This window comes from Gorilla gorilla, chromosome 6 (assembly GCF_029281585.2).
Source record: "Gorilla gorilla gorilla isolate KB3781 chromosome 6, NHGRI_mGorGor1-v2.1_pri, whole genome shotgun sequence".
Classification (NCBI taxonomy): Eukaryota; Metazoa; Chordata; class Mammalia; order Primates; family Hominidae; genus Gorilla; species Gorilla gorilla.
In genome coordinates this window covers 87,969,703-87,994,300 of record NC_073230.2, presented here as the reverse complement: position 1 = coordinate 87,994,300, position 24,598 = coordinate 87,969,703, and the positions used below count along the sequence as shown (strand labels likewise).

General features: G+C 54.4%; 1 protein-coding gene across 3 annotated transcripts; it reads right to left on the bottom strand.

The window, feature by feature from the left end:
* Positions 1-24,537, bottom strand: EPHB4 (EPH receptor B4). 3 transcript variants are annotated; one of them, XM_019031709.3, is made up of 17 exons: positions 24,389-24,537; positions 21,620-21,690; positions 21,061-21,348; positions 19,689-20,085; positions 17,543-17,698; positions 16,959-17,291; positions 15,920-16,098; positions 14,593-14,758; positions 11,331-11,433; positions 11,064-11,128; positions 10,509-10,622; positions 10,161-10,408; positions 4,774-4,989; positions 3,831-3,980; positions 2,918-3,111; positions 2,583-2,738; positions 1-1,022 (listed from the first exon to the last, which is right to left on the bottom strand). In XM_019031709.3, exons 1-17 carry the CDS (start codon positions 24,438-24,440, stop codon positions 893-895), a joined length of 3,018 nt encoding a protein of 1,005 aa, XP_018887254.1. In that variant the 5' UTR covers positions 24,441-24,537; the 3' UTR covers positions 1-892. The 3 variants fall into 3 exon arrangements, with proteins under 3 accessions (XP_018887254.1, XP_004045973.1, XP_055248964.1); XM_004045925.5 differs by having other exon boundaries at positions 15,920-16,044; XM_055392989.2 differs by lacking the exons at positions 16,959-17,291; positions 17,543-17,698 and having other exon boundaries at positions 15,920-16,044.
* Positions 24,538-24,598: the final 61 nt, after the last annotated feature.

Genomic DNA, 24,598 nt, shown 5'->3' with positions numbered 1-24,598 from the left:
CCCCTGGAGCTGGGACACGTCCCATTTTCTTTTATTTATACAAAAAGTTACTTTTTTAAATATAATTTAAGAACCCCTCCAAGCACCAGCTTCCGTTTCTGGGTTCCACCACCAACTACCGCCCTTTTCACTACCTCACCCCACATCCCTTCATAGGACACAGCTTGGGGGTCCCAGGCGGGGTCCGGGGATGTGGGATGACCAAGGCACTGTTCTGGAAACAGACACCATGATGGGCCCCTGTTTCAACTTGGGCAAAGGAGCCATAGTGAAACAGGTTCCCTCCAACACAAAGTTATGACAACGACGGTAGAAAAACAAAACGAAAAAACAAAAAGGGAACGGGGAGAAAAATTAAGACCAAAAACAAAACTCAAAAACCTTCAATATGAAGGCAGCAGCTGGGGGAGGGGCATTTACAAGGGAAAAAAATGATTGAGTTTGGTGGTGACAGCAGCAAGTTGGGACTACAAACCCCAATGATTTTGTCACTGGGCCCTGACACCCCTTCTTGCCCCCTGGGACAGCCCCCCCCCGGAGCTGGCAAGGGAGTCACACTCTCTTTGGTCTGCGGGAACGCACCCATCAAGGTGAGGGGCGGCACCTGGGGAGGCCGGGAGATGATGGGCACTTCCTTTTCCTCTGGTCACACCCAGTCCTGAGGGAAAGGCGCCCTCACCCTTGGTCTGGAGTTCCCCGAGGTGGCTGGGGGGTGATTTTCCCCTCCTATTATGGCAGAACCCCCAAATCCTGTCTCTCCAAATTGCCAACTCCTCACCCCACGGGCTCAAAGTGCAATCCAGCGGGGCACAGGGCTGGGGGCCTCTGTGAGTCCCCACTCTGCCCCGGAAAATAGGGAGGCGGTGTCCCTGGGGTGGGGAGTTCCTGCAGGTCAGTACTGCGGGGCCGGTCCTCCTGTTCCACCCGGGGTCCCCGGCTTGGCCTGGGACTTCATGTGCTGGACACTGGCCAAGATTTTCTTCTGGTGTCCCGCCAGAGTGACTCCGATTCGGAGCAGGTCCCTGCAGAAGGAAAGGAGAGCTTGGTGAGACCCTAGGGTCCCTGTGGCCGCTCTCCTCGCTTGGCTCCTAAGAGGGTCCTAGCCTCAGGATTGTAAACCAATCAGAAAAGCCAGCGGGGGAGGGAGAACAGATGTCAACAGTTCCCGGGCAGTTTTTTTAAGACCTGGGCAGCCATCCTTCTGTGCAGCCGCAGAAGGGGGTAGGGCTGGAGGCCAGAGGCGGGGCCTTTGGCTTGGGTGCCAGGAAAGGAAAGAAAAGAGAGAAAAGCCCGCAAAATGAGACTGGGGGAAGAGGCTGCACAGATTGCCGTAGAGGGAAATGGAGTGTGAGAAAGAAAAGGCCGAAGTGGGAGAGGAAGAGCTGGGTGGAGAGGAAGAGGAGGTTGCTGATGGCTGGAGGCTGAGATAAGGGGAAAAAAGGGAGAGGAGGCCCCCTGGGTCAGAGAGAGGCTGGGAAGAATTAGGGAGGGATGTGCCCAGGCCCCGCGGGGCAGGGGCAGACTGGCCTGAGACCCTCTGGCTCTAGCCTCCTGAGTAGCTGGGACTACAGGAACGCACCACCATGCCCAGCTAATTTTTTTGTTTTTGTTTTGTAGAGATGGGGTTTTGCTATGTTGGCCAGGCTGCTCTCAAACTCCTGGGCTGAAGCAATCGGTCCACCTGAGCCTCCCAAAGTGCTGAGATTACAGGCGTGAGCCACCACCTGGCCTTCACATTTCTTTTTTTTTTTTTTTTTTTTGAGATGGAATTTCACTCTGTCATCCAGGCTGGAGTGCAGTGGTGCAATCTCGGCTCACTGCAACCTCCACCTCCCGGGTTCAAGCGATTCTCCTGCCTCAGCCTCCTGAGTAGCTGGTATTACAGGCACGCACCACCATGCCCAGCTAATTTTTGTATTTTTAGTAGACATAAGTTGTCCACAATGGTCTCGAACTCCTAACCTCAAGTGATCTGCCCACCTCGGCCTCCCAAAGTGCTGGCATTACAGGCATGAGCCACCATGCCCGGCCTTCAGATTTCTATTCCTTCTATTTCTGTTATTCAACCTGGGGTGAGAGGAGATCTTGGGAGAGGAATGGGAAGGCAGAAAGGGGGAGTAGCAGACAAAGGCCAAGTGGGGATACGCAGCCTTTGGGAGGCGAGGAATCATAAAACCATTTCACATAAAAGCTGAAGAGGATCTCCAAAACCTAGCCCAATCTTCTCCTTTTATGGGTGGAAAAAGAGAACCCGAGTTGACACATTGTTACCGTGAGAGCCGGGCCTGGAATGCAGATAGATGCACAAAGATAGCTAGAAGTGAGAGGCGGAAGTGCGATGGCCCAGGGCTGTGATGGCAGGAGGAGGTGAGGCGGGCAGGCTGGCCCCAAAGAGTCCTTAGGTCCTCAGCTCCATGGGGCTGCGACTGCTCCTCTGGGGCCCTTCTAGGCATGGCATGAGCGCAGTGCGAGAAGACAGCATTGGCACCCGAAGCTGACCCCAAAAGCCCCTGCAGACCCCGTGGGCCTGACTCCAGCTGCCCTGCTTTCCCCGCCCCACTCCAGCTCCTGCCACTGCTTACTCGGCAGAGATCTGGCTGACCAGCTCGAAGGAGCCAAAGCCAGCGGCTGCGAAACTTTCTTCGTATCTTCCCATTTTGATGGCCCGAAGCCACTCGCCCACAGAGCCAAAAGCTGAGTAGTGAGGCTGCCGCTGGTCCAGGAGAGGGTGGGAGGCCCTAGGGAGCAAGGATGGGGAGGAATGCTGAGTACCAGGCCCAGGTCCGGGGGAGGAGGTGGAGCCCAGCCTTGGAGAGGCGGACAGAGGCCCTCCCACCCAACACCAATGAATGGACACTTCTGGGCAAGGAGTGGGGGCAGAGAGCGGGAAGGAGGGCCCATTCTCTGCAGTCCTCACCCGCCATTCTCCCGGGCCACGATTTTGAGGCTGGCGGGGTTCCGGATCATCTTGTCCAGGGCGCTGACCACCTGGGGGAAGCGGGGCCGGGCATTCCGGTCTTTCTGCCAACAGTCCAGCATGAGCTGGTGGAGGGAGGTGGGACAGTCTGGGGGCGGGGGCAGCCGGTAGTCCTGTTCAATGGCATTGATCACCTGGAAAGAGGGGAAGAAGCTCTGGGTGAGGCTGTCCAGGAAAAGCAAAGATGCTAACAGGCCCAGGAAATGGTGACTTGGAAGATGGTAGGATAGGAGCCACAGCCCCCCAAAAAATAACAGATCCAGGAATCCTCCTAGCCGGAGTTGAAGCTCTCTGAAGGCCCCAGCAGCTCTTGGGCTATGATACAGACATGTTACCTCCCAACCCTGCCCTCCATCTCTGCATCCTTCTGCGACCCAAATATGCTGTACCCAACTCTTTTATTTATTTATTAAGACAGAGTCTCGCTCAGTTGCCCAGGCTGGAAAGCAATGGCGTGATCTCAGCTCACTGCAACCTCTGTTCCTGGGTTCAAGCGATTATCCTGTCTCAGCCTCCTGAGTAGCTGGGATTACAGGCACCCGCCCATCATGCTTGGCTAATTTTTTGTATTTTTTTAGAGACGGGGTTTCACCATGTTGGCCAGGCTGGTCTTGAACTCCTGACCTTAGGTGATCTGCCCACCTTGGCCTCCCAAAGTGCTGGGATTACAGGCATGAGCCACCAGGCCTGGCCCTGTATCTCAACTCTTTGATACAAAGATCAATTCTCCTTTTTGTCATCTCCATGGTCTCAAGAACCCAGCAGTGATGACTCTCTGGGAACCCACCCTTCACCCCAAATCCCAGGTGAGAGAACACTTGAGGAAAGCTTGGTAGGACCACGGGACACTTACGTCCTGATTGCTCATGTCCCAGTACGGCCTCTCCCCAAATGACATCACCTCCCACATCACAATCCCGTAACTCCAGGCATCACTGGCGGAAGTGAACTTCCGGAAGGCAATGGCCTCCGGGGCAGTCCATCGGATGGGAATCTTTCCTCCCTGCAGAAAAAGGAGAAAAGGTGAGCTGGGGGACTCACTGAGGGACTCACCAGACCCAGCACACTGCCCCCCAGTCCCCCACCTGCCTCTGCTTTTTTCCCCTAGCTCAGGCCCCAAGCCTCCTACTCTCCAACTGTTTGCCCAGGTTGGAGTGCAGTGGCGCGATCTTGGCTCACTGAAACTCCGCCTCCCGGGTTCAACTGGTTCTCCTACCTCAGCCTCCTGAGTAGCTCGGATTACAGGCGTGTACCACCACCCTCAGCTAATTTTGTATTTTTAGTAGCGACAGGGTTTTCCCATGTTGGCCAGGCTGGTCTCTAACTCCTGACCTCAGGCGATCCTCCTGCCTCAGCCTCCCAAAGTGCTGGATTTACAGGCGTGAGCCACCACACCTGGCCACTGTTCTTTTGAGACAGGGTCTTGCTCTGTCGCCCAGTCTGCAGTACAGTGGCACATTCATAGCTCACTGCAGCCTCCAACTCCTGGGCTTAAGCAATCCTCCTGCCTCAGCCTCCCAAGTAGCTGGGACTACAGGTGCATGCCACTGCGCCTGGCTAATCTTTTAATTTTTTTGTAGAGATGGGGTCTTGCTATGTTGCCCAGGTTATCCAACTGTTATTTTCCTAGACATCTGGAAGTCGGCTTCCTGGAGCTGACTGTCCCCCCACCCACAGCCTGCTCCTGTATCCTCTCCCTGGAGCAGGGCTGCCAAACCCTCAGCCTCCCACCTTTCCAACCTGCCCTGCCCACCTGGCCCTAAGAAGCTCACACCCAGTATTACCCCCAGCATTACCAGGGAGCTCGTGTAGGTGGGATCAGAAGAGTTCTCCTCCAGGAATCGGGAAAGGCCAAAGTCAGACACTTTGCAGACGAGGTTGCTGTTGACTAGGATGTTGCGAGCAGCCAGGTCTCGGTGGACGTAGCTCATCTCGGCAAGGTACCGCATGCCTGAGGCGATGCCCCGCAGCATGCCCACGAGCTGGATGACTGTGAACTGTCCGTCGTTTAGCTGGAGAGCAGATAGGGTGGGGGCTTGGTGAGGACAGCCCACCCACCGTTCCCCATCCCATCCACATCTTTGTTTTTTAGAGACAGGGTCTTGTTCTGTCGCCCAGGCTGGAGTGCAGTGGTGCCATCATAGCTCACTGCAGCCTCAACCTCCTGGGCTCAGGCAAGCCTCCTGAGTAGCTGGAACAACAGGCATGTGCCATTATGCCTGGATAATTTTTTAATTTTTAGTAGAGATAGGTTCCCACTATGTTGCCCAGGCTGGTCTTTAACTCCTGGCCTGAAGCGATCCTTCCGCCTGGGTCTCCCAAAGCACTGGGATTACAGGTGTTGAGTCACCGCACCCAGCCTCCCGTCCACTTCCTAAACTGTAACTGTCACTTCCAGACCCACCTCACAACTCACCTGTAGGGCAAGCCCCCCAACTCCCTCAGGTGAGCCTTCCTCCTTTCTCTTTTCCCAAGTTTTCTCAGCTCTTGCTACAGCATCACAACACATTGCTTACAATGGTTCCTGCTTCAATGGTAAGCATTCAGTCTCTCCCAATCGCATTATGATTTGAAAAATTATTTCAACTTTTCCTTCCATTTAACCTGGTACACTGCTTTATACCCAGGAAATACTCAACAAATGCTTTTCTGTTTTTTAGTTTTTTAGAGACAAGGTCTCTTTCTTTCCCCCAGGTTGGAGTGCAGTGGCACGATCATGGTTCACCGCAGCCTTAAACTCCTGGGCTCAAATGATCCTTCTGCCTCAGCCTCCTTAGTAGCTGGGACTATAGGTGCACACCACTGCACCTGGCTAATTAAAATAAAGGGTTTTTTTTGGTAGATATGGGGTCTCACTGTGTTTCCCAGGCTTGTCTCCAACTCCTGGCCTCAAGCGATCTTCCCACCTTGGCCTCCCAAGGTGCTGGGATTACAGGCATGAGTCACCTGAGCAACCCGTCTACAGGTGGAGATACATTGGTGCTGATCCAACCACAAAGTTGTTCAGCTCTCTTGGACTAGCTGTGTGTGGATTTGCAAGAGAACAGTGAGGAACTGCAGTATGACCAATGATCGGTGCAAAAACCAAGGTCTGAAGCCCAACCTTGACCTTTAAAGAGTTTGCTCTCACCAGGGAAACCAACAAGTCACAGACAGTAAACAAATCCCATATTCTGGGTTCCGCTAAGATTTGGCAGACCGTCTGCAGCCCTACAGAACCAGGGACATAGAGTCCAAAAACTGAATTTTGAATCCATCCTCCAGACCTGCACCTGCCCTACTCCCCGCTCAGTTTGTGGCAACACCACCACTTGCCAGATGGTCAGGGTATAGACCTCAGAGTTTCCTTTGACTCCCTTTTCTCCCTCACCAGCCACTTCCAATCCATCAGCAAGTTCTGCTGGTGATGCTTCCAAGACATGTCCCAAATCCAAACCCTTCCCTTCACCCCACGGCCTGGATGCTGGCAACAGGCTTCTGCTGCAGGCCTCTCCCAGCTCCTGCTCTTGCTCCCTAGCACCCAGCAAAGAGGTCTTTTTATTTATTTATTTTTTTGAGATGGAGTCTCGTTCTACTGCCCAGGCTGGAGTAAAGTGGCATGATCATGGCTCACTGCAACCTCCGCCTCCTGAGTTCAAGCGATTCTCCTGTCTTAGTCTCCTGAGTAGCTGGGATTACAGGGGTGCACCACCATGCCTGGCTAGTTTTTGTATTTTTAGTACAGACAGGGTTTCACCATGTTGGCCAGGCTGGTCTCGAACTCCTGACCTCAAGTGATCCACCTGCCTCGGCCTCCCCAAGTACTGGGATCACAAGTGTGAGCCACCGTGCCCAGCTGGGATCCTCTTAAACTACTCTCCTGCCAAAGCCCTCCAGCGGGTTCCCGTCACACTGCCCAATGAAGGATCTACCATCTCTCCTCTGTTCACCAGGTTCACCTGTGCTGGCCTTCCCATCTCTCTCTTTTTAAGAGATGGGATCGCCCAGGCTGGAATGCAGTAGTGCAATGATGGCTCACTACAGCCTCGATCTCCCAGGCTTCAGTGATCCTCCCGCCTCAGCCTCCCGAGTAGCTGGGACTACAGATATGCGCCATCATGCTCTGCCCATTTTTGTATTTTGTGTAGAGACGGGGTTTCACCATGTTGCCCAGGGTGATCTCTAACTCCTGGCCTCGAGTGATCCACCAGCCTCAGCTTCCCAAAGTGCTGGGATTACAGGTGTGTGTCACTGCGCCTTTAAGACCCTCTCTGTCTCTTCGACCAGGCACGGTGGCTCACGCGTTTAATCCCAGCACTTTGGGAGGCCAAGGAGGGTGGATGGCTTGAGGCCAGGGGTTTCAGATCAGCCTGGCCAACATGGCGAAACCCTGTCTCTACTAAAAATACAAAAATTAGCTGGGCATAGTGGCTCATGCCTGTAATCCCAGCACTTTGGGAGGCCGAGGTGGTGGGCAGATCACGAGGTCAGAAGTTCGAGACCATCCTGGCCAATATGGTGAAACCCAGTCTCTACTAAAAATACAAAAATTAGCTGGGCATGGTGGCACTCGCCTGTAGTCCCAGCTACTTAGGAGGCTGAGGCAGAAGAATCTCTTGAACCCAGGAGGCGGAGGTTGCAGTGAGCCGAGATTGTGCCACTGCACTCCAGGCTGGGCGACAGCAGGACTCCATCTCAAAAAACAAACAAACAAAACCAAAAAAACCCCACATCAGATAGAGCTTCTCTTACAGGAAATACAGAGAGACAAGCTAAATGATCCCACAAGAAGAATTTCATAAATCCAGAAATCAAGACATTCAGGCGGACAAGGGACCCAACCCTTCAGTGTGTCAGTGTCATCATGAGGAACTGCTCAAGATTTAGAGAGGCTCGAAAATATAATAATCAGCAGGCGTGGTGGCTCACGCCTGTAATCCCAGCACTTTGGGAGGTTAAGGAGGGAGGATCGCTTGAGTCCAGGAGTTTGAGACCAGCCTGGGCAACATAGCGAGACCCCCATCTCCGTAAAAAATTTAAAAATTAGCCAGGTGTGGTGGTGTGCACCTGTCGTTCCAGCTACCCAGGAGGCTGAGGCAGGAGGATCACCTAAGCCAAGGAGTTTGGAGGCTGCAGTGAGCTATGATTGCACCACTGGACTCTAAACTGGGCGACAGGGCAAGACCTTGTTTCTAAAATAAATAAATAAATAAAATATATATAATAACCAGGTACAAAGCCCGGTCTTGAACTGGATCCTGGTTGGAATAAAGCAGCAGTGAAGGACATCTTTAGAACAACTAGAGAAACGTGAAAATCAACTGGGTATTCAATGACGCTAGGGAATCGCTATAACTCTGTTCAATGCAATGTTATTTTGCTACATAGAAAAATGTTTTGATTTTTTTAAAAAGATGCCTAGGCCAGGCATGGTGGCTCATGCCTGTAATCCCAGCACTTTGAGGGGCCGAGATGGGTGGATCACTTGAGCCCAGGAGTTCAAGACCAGCCTGGGCAACATGATGAAACCCTGTCTCTACTAAAAATACAAACATCAGCTGGGTATGGTGGTGCATGCCTGTAATTCCAAGCTACTCAGGAGGCTGAGGCAGGAGAATCACTTGAACCCAGGAGGTGGACGTTGCGGTGAGCCAAGAACGCACCACTGCACTCCAGCCTGGGCGATAGACGGAAACTCCGTCTCAAGAAAAAAAAAAAAGGCCTAATAATAAAAAAAAAAAGTCAGTAAAATCTGGTAAAGTGACCAAATAAAGTAAGCAGTTCCCTTTCCTCTCTAGCCACATCTGCATGAAGGACCCCGTTTGCTTTTTTTCACATTTGAAATGATTTGTTTACTTTTTAAAAAAGCCTGTCTATTTACTTGCTAATTTTCAGTCCCCTTGCCCCATTAGACCCTCTGCTCCCCAGGAGGAGAAATCCAGTTTGCCGTGTGCATAGCTTTATTCCTGGGGACTGGGAGGATGACCGGTGCATAGAAAGCACTCAATAAATATTTGTCAAAAGAAGGAATGACAGGCCAGGCACAGTGGCTCATGCCTGCAATCCCAGTGCTGTGGAAGGCTGAGGAGGGAGGCTCGCTTGAGGCCAGGAGTTCAGACCAGCCTGGGCAACCTATCGAGATCCTGTCTCTACAAAAAATTTTTAAAATTTGCTGAGCATGGTGGTACATGAGTGTAGTTCCAGCTACTCAGGAGGCTGGGGCGGGAGGATCACCTGAGCCCAGGAGGTCAAGGCTGCAGTGAGCTATGAATGCACCACTGCACTCCGGCCTAGAGGACAGAGTGAGACCCTGTCTTAAAAAAAAAAAAAAAAAAAAAAAAAATTGGCCGGGCGCGGTGGCTCACGTCTGTAATCCCAGCACTTTGGGAGGCCGAGGCAGGCGGATCACCCGAGGTCGGGAGTTCGAGACCAGCCTGACCAACACGGAGAAACCCCCGTCTCTACTAAAAATACAAAATTAGCCAAGCGTGGTGGCACATGCCTATAATCCCAGCTACTGGGGAGGCTAAGGCAAGAGAATCGCTTGAACCTGGGAGGCGGAGGTTGCGGTGAGCCAAGATCTTGCCATTGCACTCCAGCCTGGGCAACAAGAGTGAAACTCCATCTCAAAAAAAAAAAATTCAATTAAAACAAAATTAAAAAAAAAAAGAAGGAATGACAACCTTCAGCTGTATGGGGCAGTGGGAAAGGAAGGTCCCAGGAGCCCAGCCTTTCCCAGAGGGAAAATTAAAGGTAGAGAGGGCCGGCCAGGCGTGGTGCCTCACACCTGTAATACCAGCACTTTGGGACGCTGAGGTGGGGAGATCACTTGAGGTCAGGAGTTTGATACCAACCTGGCCTACATGGTGAAACCCTGTGTCTACTAAAAATACAAAAATTAGTCGGCATGGTGGTGCATGCCTATAGTACCAGCTACTTGGGAGACTGAGGCAGGAGAATCGCTTGAACCCTGGAGGTGGAGACAGCAATGAGCCGAGATCGCGCCACTGCACTCCAGCCTGGGCAACAGAGCAAGGCTCTGTCTTAAAAAAAAAAAAAGGCAGAGGACCAGGGCTTAGCCCAAGAGGAAAAGGCTGGAGGAGGTGACCTGGGACCCACTGTCTGTCCTGGCTTCTTAACCCAAGTGGCCTCTGGGTGTAAGTGGGAACTCCGGGTGGCCGCAGAAGCCAGGGAGGGTGCTCACCCGCAGGAAGGAGTCCAGGGCGCCGTTCTCCATGAACTCTGTGAGAATCATGACGGGCATGCTGTTGGTGACCACGCCCTCCAGGCGGATGATATTGGGATGCTCGAATTGGCCCATGATGGAGGCCTCGCTCAGAAACTCACGCCGCTGCCGCTCCGTGTAGCCACCCTTCAGGGTCTTGATTGCCACACAGCTCTCCTTCTTCCCTGGGGCCTTGAGCCGCCCCCGGCACACCTCGCCAAACTCACCTTCAAACAAGGACGCAGAGGTCATCAGCTCTCCCGCCCCGGTGTGGCCCTGCCCACCCCCGCTTCGTTCCCAGGTTCCCGGGCAGCCTTTGGCTCTCACCTGCACCAATCACCTCTTCAATCTTGACGTAGGAGACATCGATCTCTTTTGCAAATTCCCTCACAGCCTCATTAGGGTCTTCATAAGTGAAGGGGTCGATGTAGACCTTAGTACCTGAGAAATCAGGCAGGGCCCTGTCAACTGGGAATTAACTCCCACTGGACTCGGAGGCTCGGCTCATAGCTCTTAGCCCCAAACCCCTATCTCCGTGGTTTTTTGTTTTTTTTTTTTTTCCTGAGATGGAGTCTCGCTCTGTCACCCAGGCCTGGAGCGCAGTGGCGCGATCTTGGCTCACTGCAATCTCCGCCTCCCGGGTTAAAGTGATTCTCCTGCCTCAGCCTCCTGAGTAGCTGGGATTACAGGTGCCCACCACCATGCCTGGCTGACTGATGTATTTTTTATAGAGATGGAGTTTCAACATGTTGGCCAGGCTGGTCTCGAACTCCTGACCTCAAGTGATCTGCCCACCTCTGCCTCCCAAAGTGCTGGGATTATAGATAGGAGCCACCGCATCCAGCCCCAAGCCCCTATTCCCATCAAATTAGGGCAACCCACCATGCCCGATGAGATACTGTCCGTGTTTGTCCGAATATTCTGCTTCTCTCCCATTGCTCTGCTTCCTGTAGCCAATGGGAAAGGAACAAAAGGTAAACTGAGTCACACATCTTTATGAGGCACACACACCGAAGGAAGGAGCAGGGATTGGAGAAGATTTCAAGTAAAAAGAGGCTGGGGGCAGCCAGAAAGGCTTGTCCTGTAGCACCCAGGCAGGTGGCCATCAACTGAGGGCTTCCAGGGGCCTCTGGGTGTCAGAGCCCTTACCTGAGGCAGAGAACCGCGACCACAATGACCACCAGGACCAGGACCACACCCACGACTGCCGTGCCCGCAATCAGGGCCAGCTGCTCCCGCCAGCCCTCGCTCTCTGCGGAAGGAAAGGCTGCTGATCAGGAGAAACTGATGGTCCTGTAGGAGGCCCCAGCCCCAGCTTTGAGCAATGAACTGTGATCTCCTGAGAACAAGTCCCCAGTACAGGGGACAGGTGGAGGGAGAGGACACAAGCAGGCAAGGTCAGGGAACAAACAGTGGGTTTCAAACTGTCCCCCAGGGGCCAGCAGGCTCCTCTGAAGTCCCTCAGGGCAAGGGAGGAAGTTTCGAAATCTTTTCTTACTGCCAGAGTAATTTTGTGTTTGTTTTTTTGAGATGCAGTCTCACTCTGTCGCCCAGGCTGGAGTGCAGTGGCGCAATCTCAGCTCACTGCAATCTCTGCCTCCCGGGTTCTGCAATTCTCCTGCCTCAGCCTCCTGAGTAGCTGGGATTACAGGTGTGTACCACCATGCTCGGCTAATCTGTGTATTTTTAGTAGAGATGGGCTTTCACCAGGTTGGACAGGCTGGTCTCAAACCAGCCTGGGCATGCCCAGCTGCCAGAGTGGTTTTGATTTGGTTCTAGTATAAATACCAGAGTCCACAAAAAAATCTCCATTCAATGAAACGTTCTAAAGGTGAAACATTTTCAGGTTTTTATCCAAAAAGTGGATACAATTGAAATGTTCACCAAAAGATACAATAAAAAACAAAATCAGCTATTTCCATACAACTGATTATTACGTCTCCATAAAAAGAAATGAAATATTGGCCAGGAGCAGTGGCTCACGCCTGTAATCCCAGCACTTTGAGATGCTGAGGTGGGAGGATTGTGTGAGGCCAGGTGTTCAAGACCAGCCTGGGAAACATAGCAAGACCCCGTCTCTATCAAAAAATAATAATAATTAGCAAAGCATGGTGGTGAGCACGTGTGGTCCCAGCTACTCAGGAGGCTGAGGTGGGAAGATCGCTTGAGCCCAGGAGTTTGAGGCTGCAATGCACTATGATCAGACCATCACATTCCAGCCTGGGTGACAAAGCAAAATCGTGTGTCCAAAACAAAAACAAAAAACAGGCCAGGTCCAGTGGCTCATGCCTGTAATCACAGCACTTTGGGAGGCTGAGGTGGGCGGATTGCCTGAGCTCAGGAGTTCAAGACCAGCCTGGGAAACATGGTGAAACCCTGTCTTTACAAAAAATACCAAAAAAAATTAGCCGGGCATGGTGGCTCATGCCTGCAGTCCCAGCTGCTTGGGAGGCTGAGGTGGGAGGATCACTTGAGCCTGGGAGGTTGAGGCTGCAGTGAGCTGTGATTGTGCCACTGCACTCCAGCCTGGGTGACAGAGCGAGACCCTGTTTCCAAAACAAACAAAAAACAAACCACAACCAAAAAAACTCACGGATATATACTACAACATACATAAACCTTGAAAACATTCTGCTCGGTGAACAGTCACAAAAGACCACATTGGAAGATTTCAAGACAGAAAGTGGGTTAGTGCTTGCCAGGGACTAAGGCAACAGAAAGATCTGGGTGGGGGGTGATGGCTAAGGGCTATAGGGTCTCTTTTGAGGGTGCTGAAAATGTCCCAAAATTACTTGTGGTGGTGACTGCACAATTCTGTGAATGTATCAAAAGTCATCGATTGTACACTTTGAACAGGGAAATTGTATGGCAGGGGAACTGTATTTCAGTAAAGCTATTACAGAAAATTACAAGGTTTAGAAAGCCACTGGTCCAATGCTGGGTGTGGCGGCTCATGCCTGTAATCCCAGCACTTTGGGAGGCCGATGCGGGAGGATTGCTTGAGGTCAGGAATTTGAGACCAGCCTGGGCAACATAGGGAAACTGTCTCAACAAAACATAAAAAAAAATTTAGTTGAGCACGGTGGCACATGCCTATAGTCCCAGCTACTTGGGAGGCTAAGGTGGAAGGATTGGTTGAGCTCGGGAGTTGTAGGCTGCAATGAGCTATGATGGTGCCACCTCACTCCAGCCTGGGTGATAAAAAAGACCGTGTCTCTTAAAAAAAAGAAAAAGTTAGGCCGGGCGTGGTGGCTCGCCAGCAGTCCCAGCATTTCGGGAAGCCGAGGCGGGTGGATCAGGAGGTCAGCAGATCGAGACCAGGAGGTGGAGCTTGCGGTGAGCCGAGATCACGCCACCGCACTCCAGCCTGGGCAACAGAGCAAGACTTCGTCTCAAAAAAAAAAAATGTTGAAGAAAAAAGAAAGCCACTGGCCTAGCATATTAAAAATAACCTGTTACCTCCAATCCTCAAAGCCCTGTAGGAAGCTTCATGATATTCCCATTTTGTTGGATGGGGAATGGGGAGCTCAGGGGTCAGGTTGTTGCTAAAAGTCAAGCCTGCGGTGAGCCTTTTTTTTTGAGACAGAGTCTTGCTCTGTTGCCCAGGCTGGAGTGCACTGGCACAATCTCAGCTCACTGCAACCTCCACCTCCCAGGTTCAAGCGATTCTCCTGCCTCAGCCTCCCGAGTAGCTGGGATTACAGGTGTGCACCACCACGCTCAGCTAACTTCTATATTTTTAGTAGAAACGCGGTTTCACCATGCTGGCCAGACTGGTCTCGAACTCCTGACCTCAAGTGATCCTCCTGCTTCAGCCTCCCAAAGTGCTGGGGTTACAGGGTGAGCCACTGTGCCTGGCTGTGCAGTGAGCTTTGATTGAGCAACTGCGCTCCAGCCTGGGGGTACAGAGTGAAGCAGGCCAGACTTCACAAAACTCAGCTGTTGGTTTTGGTTTCGACATCTTACGTTCTCTCCTCTCTAGGGCATGCCATGTGATCCACAGGAAGAAGGACATGAAGATAGGACTTTGGCCGGGTGCAGTGGCTCATGCCTGTAATCCCAGCACTTCGGGAGGCCGAGGTGGGCGAATCACAAGGTCAGGAGTTCGAGACCAGCCTGGCCAACATGGTGAAATCCCGTCTCTACTAAAAATACAAAAAATCGGCCAGGCGCAGTGGCAGGCGCCTGTAATCCCAGCTACTCGGGAGGCTGAGGCAGGAGAATGGCTTGAATCCGGGAGGCGGAGGTTGCAGTGAGCGGAGATGGCGCCACTGCACTCCAGCCTGAGGGACAGAGCAAGACTCCATCTCAAAAAAAAAAAAAAGATGATGGGACTTTGGGGACCTGGGGTCTTCCCAGGAACTTTGGGGGTCTTTCCAACCCCCACCCTCACCCCCTTCCCCAGGCTCACCATCCAGTTGCGTCTGGCTGTGATGTTCCTGGCCGAAGGGCCCGTAGCCGGCCTCAGAGCGCGCCCGTACCTGCACCAGGTAGCTGGCTCCCCGCTTCAGCCCCCGCAGCTCTGCCCGGTTTTCTGACGTCTTCAGGAACCGCACGCTGCTGGGACCCTCGGCGCCCTGTCCGGGAGAGGTAGTGGGGTGGCCGTCACCCGGGAACCCAAGTTCCTGTTGCTCTTCCTGCCTCCTTCCCTCGCCCTCCACTCCCATCACTAGCCTGCCTTGCAACTGGTGAGGCCTTTGGGAGAATTTACGTATGCAAGCCATGTGCTGTATTCATAATATCATTCCTTTTTTTTAAGACAAGGTCTCACTTTCTCAGGCTGGAATGCAATGGTGCAAACACGACTCACTGCAGCCTCGACCTCAAGTCGAGAATCACTTGGGTTCCAGTGATTCTCCTGTCTCAGCCTCCTGAGTAGCTGGGATTACAGGCGCCTGCCAACACACTCAGCTGATTTTGGTATTTGTAGTAGAGACGGGGATTTCACCTTGTTGGCCAGGCTGGTCTCCAACTCTTCACCCCAGGCGTTCTACCCACCTCGGCCTCCCAAAGTGCAGGGATTACAGGCATGAGCCACTGTGCCCAGTCTAATTTTTTTCATTTTAAGTATTTTTTGTGTTTGTTTTTTTTCTTTTTTTGAGACGGAGTCTTGCTCTTTCGCCCAGGCCGGACTGCAGTGGCGCTATCTCGGCTCACTGCAAGCTCCGCCTCCTGGGTTCACGCCATTCTCCTGCCTCAGCCTCCCTCTTGTAGCTGGGATTACAGGCGCCTGCCACTGCGCCCGGCTAATTTTTTGTATCTTTAGTAGAGATGGGGTTTCACCGTGTTAGCCAGGATAGTCTCATACTCCTGACCTTGTGATCCGCCCGCCTCGGCCTCCCAAAGTGCTGGGATTACAGGCGTAAGCCACCGCGCCCGGCCCATTTTAAGTTTTTTTATAGAGATAAAGTTTCACCACGTTGCCCAGGCTGGTCTCAAACTCCTAGGCTCAAGCATTCTGCCCGCCTCAGCCTCCCAAAGTGCTCGGTATTACAGGCGTTTGAGCCACCGCACCCAACCTGAGCCGCTGTGTCCAGCCGCTGGTAACTATTACAGTAAGTATTTTATAGATGAAGAGTCTGAGGCTCAGACAGGCCAAGGGGCTTACCCAAGGCTGCCCAGGGAATCCATGGCAGAGCTGGAATTCAAATGCCTGCCAGGTGCCTGCAACCCAGGTGTCCCAGCCAGGAGAGCACAACCCATTGCCCACCCACCCCAGGGCTGGGGGATGGCCTCACCTTCTCATGGTATTTGACCTCGTAGTCCAGCACAGCCCCACTGGGTGCCCGGGGAACAGCCCAGGCCAGGCTCAAGCTGCTGGGTGAGGACCGCGTCACCCGGATGTCGGACACTGCAGGAGGTACTGTGAGAGGCAGAGACACAGGGAACCCTTGTGCATGGTAGCTCTTTCCCTTAACTTAAAAAAAAATTTTTTTTTTGAGACGGAGTCTTGCTCTATCACCCAGGCTGGAGTGCAGTGGCGCAGTCTCAGCTTACTGCAACCTCCGCCTCCTGGGTTCAAGCAATTCTTCTGGTTGCTTCCCAAGTGGATTACAGGTGCCCACCACCATGCCTGGCTAATTTTTTTATTTTTAGTAGACATGGGGTTTCACCACATGTTGGCCAGGCTAGTCTTGAACTCCTGACCTTGTGATCAGCCTGGCCATGTCCCTTAACTTTTCCAACACTTCCTCTGCTGGCTACACTTGTCTCAATTTCCCCCTGGCTGTTTTGAGAATTCCTTCTGATTCTCTCTGGCCCCAGTCCCACTGGGGGCCTTCCTGTACTTAACTCTCCAGCCCAGCTTTACGAGCTCCTCACCCTCTCTTTCTTATTCATTTATTTTGAGAGAGGATCTCACACTGCTCTGTCACCCAGGCTGGCCTGCAGCGGTGCGATCATAGCTCACTGCAGCCTCCGACTCCTGGGCTCAAGCGATCCTCCTGCCTCAGCCTCTTGAGTAGCTGGGACCACAGGCACGCACCGCCTCGCCCGGCTAATATTTTTATTTTTTGTAGAGACAAGATCTTCCTATGTTACCCAGGCTGGTCTTGAACTCCAGGGCTCAAGTGATCCGCCTGTCTCAGCCTCTGAAAGTGCTGGGATTACAGGAGTGAGCCACTGCGCCCAGCCATTGCCCTCTTTCTGCCTCTTGCCCCCAAAGCCTTGGCCCCTCACACTTCCGGGGTACCCAACTTCACAGCCCCTGCCTCTCCCCTTCAGGCCCTCAGTGACATCTCTCCCGCCAGACCAGCCGCCCCAGCCCCCAAGTCTCACCCTCTCGGTCGGTGGTGACATTGACAGGCTCAAATGGGATGGGCCCCGTGGCTAAGGAGGATACCCCGTTCAATGCAGTGACCTCAAAGGTATAGGTGAAGTCAGGACGTAGCCCTCGAACCACCACCCAGGGCTCCACCAGGTCCCGGGGGCCGGGGTCAAAAGTCAGGTCTCCCCCGCAGGGCGCACAGGAGCCTCCGGGTCGGCACTCCCGGCAGCGGAGGGCGTAGGTGAGGTCCTCTCGGCCACCAGACTCCAGGGGGGCACTCCATTCCAGGTGCAGGGAGGAGCCGTTCAGGCGGGAAACCACGCTCCGCGGAGCCGAAGGAGGAGCTGCAGGAGACCAGGGAGTCAGGCAGAGGCCGACCTGCTCTGCGGTGGTGGGGAGAGGGCAATGGAGGCACCAGCAGCCATGCTGGACTCTTGCCTTGGAGACAGTGGGCTCCACATGTTCCTCCGGGCTAGGGACAAGCATGCCAGGGACAAAGGGAAGAAGCCCAGGGAGGATGGGGGCCATGTCAGGGTCCATCTCAGAGGTCTGTGACCCCTCCCCAGTGAACTGCACCTGGGTGCTGGTCACTTACTGGTGCAGGGTGCACCCCGGGGGTCTGTGCGTGCCCGGAAGTACCCGACGCGGCACTGGCAGACGGCTGATCCCATGGTGTTAGAATGGCTATTGGCTGGGCATGGCTGGCAGGACCCTTCTCCTGACAGGGGCTTGAAGGTGCCCTGGGCACAGGCTGAGAGAGAGAAAGCATTCATCAAAAGCATGCACAAAAACATCCATCTGCACGGTGGGCTCGGTGGCTCATGCCTCGAATCCCAGCACTTTGGGAGGCTGAGGCTGGAGGATCGCTTGAGCCAAGGGGCTCAAGACCAGCCTGGGCAACATATCGAGATCCCATCTCCAAAAAAAAAAAAAAAATTCCAGCTTCTTTTAAGGCTGATGAAGTGCTAAGGTGGGAAAATGGACAAAAGATCTCAAAACCTCTCCTCTTAGAGGAGAAAGGAGACTCTCTCCAGAGAAGGGGTCCTCACCTGTTTTGACCCTGATCTCGGCAGTCTGGTGAAGCCCACAGAAAGACCTCTACTCCAACTTATGATTTTAAAAGCACACCACAAAATACATAGGAATACCAAGGAAATCAATTAAGCTGAAATGCAATGAAACATGAGGAAAAAAGTTTGGGCTACAGCAACATCTGTGCTTCTTTCTTAAGATATAGCAGCAAGTCTCCTAACCTCTGTAATACTGAAGTCACCATGAGCAAAAACAATCTTTTGGCACTTGGAATGGCCTGTAAATACCTGTGATTTTTTTTTTTTTTTTTCCTGAGAAGGAGGCCAAGGAGGGCAGATCACTTGAGTTCAAGACCAGCCTGGCCAACATGGTGGAAACCCGTCTCTACTAAAAATACAAAAGTAGCCGGGTGTGATGATGCATGCCTATAATTCCAGCTACTCCTTGGGAGGCTGAGGCAGGTGAATCGCCTGAACCCGGGAGGTGGAGGTTGTGGTGAGCTGAGATCCCACCACTGCCAGGCTGAGATCCAGCCTGGGCAAAAAGAGCGAAACTCCTTCTTGTTGGAGTGCACTCCCAGACTGGAGTGCAGTGGCATGATCTCGGCTTACCGCAACCTCTGCTTCCCGGGTTCAAGTGATTCTCCTGCCTCAGCCTCCCAAGTAGCTGGGATTACAGGCATGCGCCACCATGTCCGGCTAATTTTGTATTTTTAGTAGAGACAGGGTTTCTCCATGTTGGTCAGGCAGGTCGCCCAGATAATTATCTAAAAAATTTTTTGTAATCCGGGTGTGGTGGCTCACACCTGTAATCCCAGCACTTTGGGAGGCCAAGGCGGGCAGATCATGAGGTCAGGAGATCGAGACCATCCTGGCTATCACGGTGAAACTCCATCTCTACTAAAAATACAAAAAATTAGCTGGGTGTGGTGGCGGGGCCTGTAGCCCCAGCTACTCGGGAGGCTGAGGCAGGAGAATGGTGTTAACTTGGGAGGCGGAGCTTGTAGTGAGCCGAGATCGCACCACTGCACTCCTGCCTGGGCGACAGAGCAAGACTCTGTCTTGAAAAAAAAAAAAAAAATTTTTTTTTAGAGATGGGGTCTTGCTCTGTCGCCCAGGCTGATCTCGAACTCCTGGGCTCAAGTGATCCTCCCACCTTGGCATCTCAAAGTGCTGGCACTATGGGCATGAACCACTGTGCCAGGCAATACCTGTGATTTCCATGAGGCCCAAGTGTCAGGTCCTGCTACAACTGCAGGTGGAATTTCAAGTGGAAATTAATGAATTTCAGGTGAAAATAAAGTCTTTTTCTTTTTCCAGCTGGGTGTGGTGACGCATGCCTGTAATCCCAGCACTTTGGGAGGCCGAGGCGGGCAAATCACTTCAGGTCAGGAGTTTGAGACCAGCCTGGCCAACATGGCGAAACTCCGTCTCTACTAAAATACAAAAATTAGCCGGGCGTGGTGGCGTGTGCCTGTAGTCCCAGCTACTCACGAGGCTGAGGCAGGAGAACTGCTTGAACAGGGACCCGGGAGGCAAAGGTTGCAGTTGAGCAGAGATTGTGCCACTGCACTCCAGCCTGGGTGACAGAGCAAGCCTCCATTTCAACATCTAACAATACAAAATGGAAACTTAAGAAGTGGGTCCTGAGTGGAGTTCAGGACTCTCCCCCGAATGAGCAGCAGTCGCAGGGGAAGCTCCAGCTCTCACCTCGGCACTTGGTGTTCCCCTCAGCTGCCTCGAACCCCGGAGCACAGCTGCAGCCCGTGACCGGCTGTTCGGCCCACTGGCCATCCTCACGGCAGTAGAGGCTGGGGCTAGGGCCAGGGGCGGGGACGGCATCCACCACGCAGCTACCGGCTACGGGCACGACCAGCTCCCGAGGCACAGTCTCCGGGAAGCGGGTCAGGTTCACAGTCAGCTGGGCGCACTTTTTGTAGAAGAGGTGCAGGGATAGCAGGGCCATGCAGGCACCCTGGTCCTGGAAGGCCAGGTAGAAGCCGGCCTTGCTGAGCGGTCCCAGACGCAGCGTCTTGACATTCACCTTCCCGGTGGCCTCGGCCCCAGGGCGCTTCCGGGTGAGATGCTCCGCGGCCACCGTGTCCACCTGCCGGCCGGGGGGAGGCACACCGCTGCTGTCCCCACTCCCTGAGGACCCAGCGGACTGCTGTGTTCTTCCCAGCTCACCCTCCCGGACCTCCTTGGTTCCCGTTCCAGAATCTTCCCTCCACCTTCCCCAGGGCACACTTTCTGCAGGCCCCCACACTGTCCATTCAGCCTTGCAAAGCTCCTGCGATATGCCCGGCCTCTGGCCTGCACCTCTCCCCCTTTTTATTCACTCGTTCTACAAACATTTACTGACACTGACGCCATGCCAGGCCTTGACCTCAGAGTCAAGGAGACAGCGATGAATGAATCCTGGGGAAGTTATAAAGTACCATGAGGCCGGGCGTAGTGCCTCACGCCTGTAATCCCAGCACTTTAGGAGGCCGAGGTGGGAGAAATCTCTTGAGCCCAGGAGTTAGAGACCAGCCTGGGTAACGTAGAAGACCCCGTTTTAAAAATATAGATATAAAAGAAAAATAAATAAAGTAAAATGAGTGCCGAGACAGGCAGGTGGACAGAGGTATGCAGGATTGTAGGGAGGAGAGAGTCAGCCAAGGTGGCACAGGCAAGATCTCGGAGCTGGAACTTGGAAGACAACTAGGGGTGTGAGAGGCAGAGAGGCCCCCAGGTGGAGACATCACCGCTGCAAAGTCTCGAGCTGGAAACCAGCCAGGTGCAGTCAGGGAATGGGAGAAACTCAGTGTGGCTGGAGCACAGTGGGGTAGGGTGGTTGAGGTGACTGGAGGAGAAGCCTGACCCCTGGGCCTCCCTGGGGGCCGGGCCAGGCAGCTCCCGTATATTCTGCTGCTCCGCCCAGAAGATCACCCCCTTCCCTCCCCAGACCTAAGCCTCCTGCTTCCAGCCCCCAGCGCGCGGGCCAGAGGCCTCACAACTACATCGGCTGCCCTCCAGGCCACGGGCCTGCTGGCTGGAATCCCACCTTGGCTGTGGCTGAGCCCTGGGGGCACCCAGGTACCTTGATGTAGGGGTTCTCCATCCAGGCTGGTGTGAGGGCCGTGGCCGTGTCTGCATCGCTCTCATAGTAGAAGACGGTGAAGGTCTCCTTGCAGGAGCGCCCAGCCCGAGGCAGGGACAGGCACTCGAGCATGGTGAAGCGCAGCGTGGCGTACACGTGGACGGCGCCCCGCCGTGGGACCCAACCTGTGCGAAGCCAGTGGGCCTGGCCCGGGGCACGCTGCACGTCACACACCTCGTAGGTGCGCACGCTGTGCTGTTCCTCATCCAGGCCGCTCAGTTCCTCCCACTGTGCAGAGAAGGAGGTCAGCAAGGGGGCTGGGGAGCCGCCAGGGAGAGGGCTGCATGGGGTGAATCCTATAAAGTGACAGGGACTGAGAAAGGGGGGCTGCTGGTACTGCGAGGAGGGTGCCTCTGAGAAGGGCTCAGACGACACTGCTGGGGCTGCTGTCATCTGGGGGGACAGGGGAGAGGAGTGGCACGCAGAAAGCAGGCGGCACAGGCGCCCTCTCCTCCCTCAGTTTCCCTCCAGAGCTCCAGCTCCTGGGTGCAGCTCTCACCTGCCCGTCCACCTGAGGGAACGTCACCCACTTCAGATCCGCAGTTTCCAATTTTGTGTTCAGCAGGGTCTCTGAGACAGACAGAGAGACAGAGTCAGTGCCTGGGGTGGGGGAGGGAGGTCAGGAAGACCAGATCCCTGGGAACCGAGGCAGGTGGATCCTCCTAGCTCTGAGCTAGAGGAGTTGGGGGGCCAAGAGGGGAGCAAGCCCTGCCCTCTGCACCCACCTGATTTCTGGCCTCTTCTGCTAAGTGCCAACCCCACCCCCAACATCTGGTAGGCATGGGGCTCCCTTGGGATACCCCAGATCTAGGCCTCGATGGAGGGAGGGAGATCAAAATGGACGGGGAGAAGGGGCGGCAGCTCAGAAAGGGTTAAAATGAGAGCCGCGCCCTGGTCCTGACCCCCACGAGCAGAGGCTGCTGGTGTGGGAGGGGAACCTCTTGTCTCAGCCTCCATGTTTCCTCCCCTAAGTCCCAGAATCGGCCTCTCTACCCCACAATTTCATTCCCTGTCCAAGACCCCTCCCTGCTTTCAGACCAAACACCCCGTCCTTCCCTCCTTGAAGGGAGCGCTCCGTGCCTGGGGCATAGCCCTGGCCCCCATCCCAGTACCTCCCTCCCCACGAGTGCCCTGATCAGGAAGCACTGGAGGTCGGGATGCTAGGGTTCCCAGGCTCCCGCCGAGGCCTCACATCTGGATTTGGTTACGGGAAGGCAGAGGGGAGGAGATTCTGGGGGGCGGTATGAATGGGAGGGGTGAACACACCTGGCTTGGCTCGGATCATCGGGGGAGGGGACAGGCACTGGAGGAAGAGGGGGGATTAGGAAAAACTGCACAGCCCCTGGCAGTGGAGAGTGGAGGAGGGAGGGTACAGGAATCCCCTCGGGGGCCGGCAATGTGGGGGGCATCGGGCGCTGGGAAGGGTGGAGGGGGAGCCAGAACACCTGGCTCCCACCCCATGGGAGCTGCAGGAGAGAAGGGAAAGAGGGTGGGTGAGGCAGCCTCTTCCTGGGGACCAAATGATGTCCTCCAGCCAGGGGTCAGATAGGAAGCCAGCCAGCCTGAGGTGAGAGGCGCAAGGTCCCCATGGGTGGCAAGAGACAGCCCTGCTCACTGGGGACAGGATGCCCGGGTTCTGGGAAGGGGGTGGATAGAGGCTGCCGTCTCCACCCTCCATTGTTCCAGCCGGGATAGTGTTTTCCTGTCTCCAATTTACACACTGTCTCTGCCTCGGGCTGTCCGCAGCCCAGAGCGAGCGCAGGCTCCCTTTCTGCGTCCCAGCTCGGCTGCAGCCACGCTTTGATCTGTCAGTTCGCATGTCTCTCACCTATCTCTCCTCCACTCTCTGTCCACCTCCATTTCTCTTTCTGACAGTCACTATCTCTCCTTCGCTTTCGGCCTCCACTTCTCGCTGTTCTTCGCGGCACAGGGCCTTGGATAAACTACTTAACCTTAACTAAGCCCCAGCCTCCTCATCTGAAAAATGGGGGCAATAATAGCACCACCCTTATCGTTGCTAGGTGGGTGAAATTAACATTTGTAAGGCGCTCAGCACAGGCCTGATCCTTGGAAACACTCAGGTAATAGGTGTCACAATCACCATTTCCTCTTTGCGTCTTTCCTTCTCACCACACCTCGTCCTCGTGGTTTTTCCACCCCTTTGGCCTTCCTCTTCCCTTCCTTCATGGTTTTTGTTCCCCCTTCTCCTTTCTCTGAGCTGAGCAAGCCTCCCCTCACTCCCAACCCCACACCTAGCCTTTGATCCCCAGCCCAGGGCAGTCCTGCCCAGCCAGGGGGAGAGGGTTTTTCTAACGCCGCTGAATCCTTCCCTTCGGGAATCCCCCATAGCCTACCCCCCCATAACCACTTTCATACCAGACAGAGAAAGGGGGATGTTGGCAGCTCACTGAAAGGACATTAGGGACACAGGAGAGTTTCTAGGGCTCTTGGCTCCCCCTTTAGGGGACCAGGAGGGACAGCGATCCATGGCCAAAGAAATGCTTGGAGAGACCAGGAGGTGGGAGATAGACTGGGTTAGTTAGGGCGATGTGGGGGCTGTGTAGGTCAGTTTCTACCTGGGGGCTGTGTAGGTCAGTTTCTACCCGCTCCTAGGTCTCAAGGGAAGCCCGGGACTCACCTGGGGCCGGGGTCTAGACCGCATTTAAAGGGATGGGGTGCAGCCTGTAGAAACCAAGGAGCCACCCTATAGCAGGGGCAGGAGCAGTGGGCGGGAGAGCGGTTTGGGGGTTTGCTGTGTGAATGCAAAGGAGGCCATCCTGTTGTAGGAGTGTGGAATTGGAGGATCAAGGTGTGATCGCTAAGGAATTGGCGGTGGGGGTCGTTTTAGGGCCTAGCACGAAAAGTTGTGCCTTGTCTGCTGTTGCTTCTCCAGAAACCTTCCCTCGTGTACGGCGGGAGGTGGGACTGGGACAGAAACTTTGCAGATAGTTTTGAATAGTGGGGTAGGGAGGAAAGGAAAGGCAGCCAGGGGCGTATGTAATCAGCAGTGAGAGTTCGGGGAGCCCGGGCAGGGGAATGTCCCAGGTCGTAGCCAGACTCCATCTCTTTCCCAAACAAAAGAAAACTCCACTACCCGTCGGGCGCCTCTTCCCCGCCCCCCTCCCGTTCCAGCACTATCGGTCCGAAGTGTTTGGGATTGCAGTGCCCGGGTAGGGGTAGTCAGAGGCCGGCCCCTCCACTCCGAGGCCCAGATGTGGGGGGGGAGGTCCCAGGAGTGACGGGGTGCGCCCCCCCCAAGGAAACTCACCTTCCAAAGCTGCGGCCAACGAAGCCCAGCAGAGCAGCGCCCGGAGCTCCATGGCGCCGCCTCACTCGGGTAGGATCCGAACTGAGTTTGGGGGGCCCTCGCCCCCCCAGGTCTGACTCTCCCTGGGCGGGTGGACGCCGATACTCCGCGCGGGACTCCCCGTCGGGGCCCTCAGCGCGGGCCCATGCGAGCGTGCGGGGCACCGGGCGG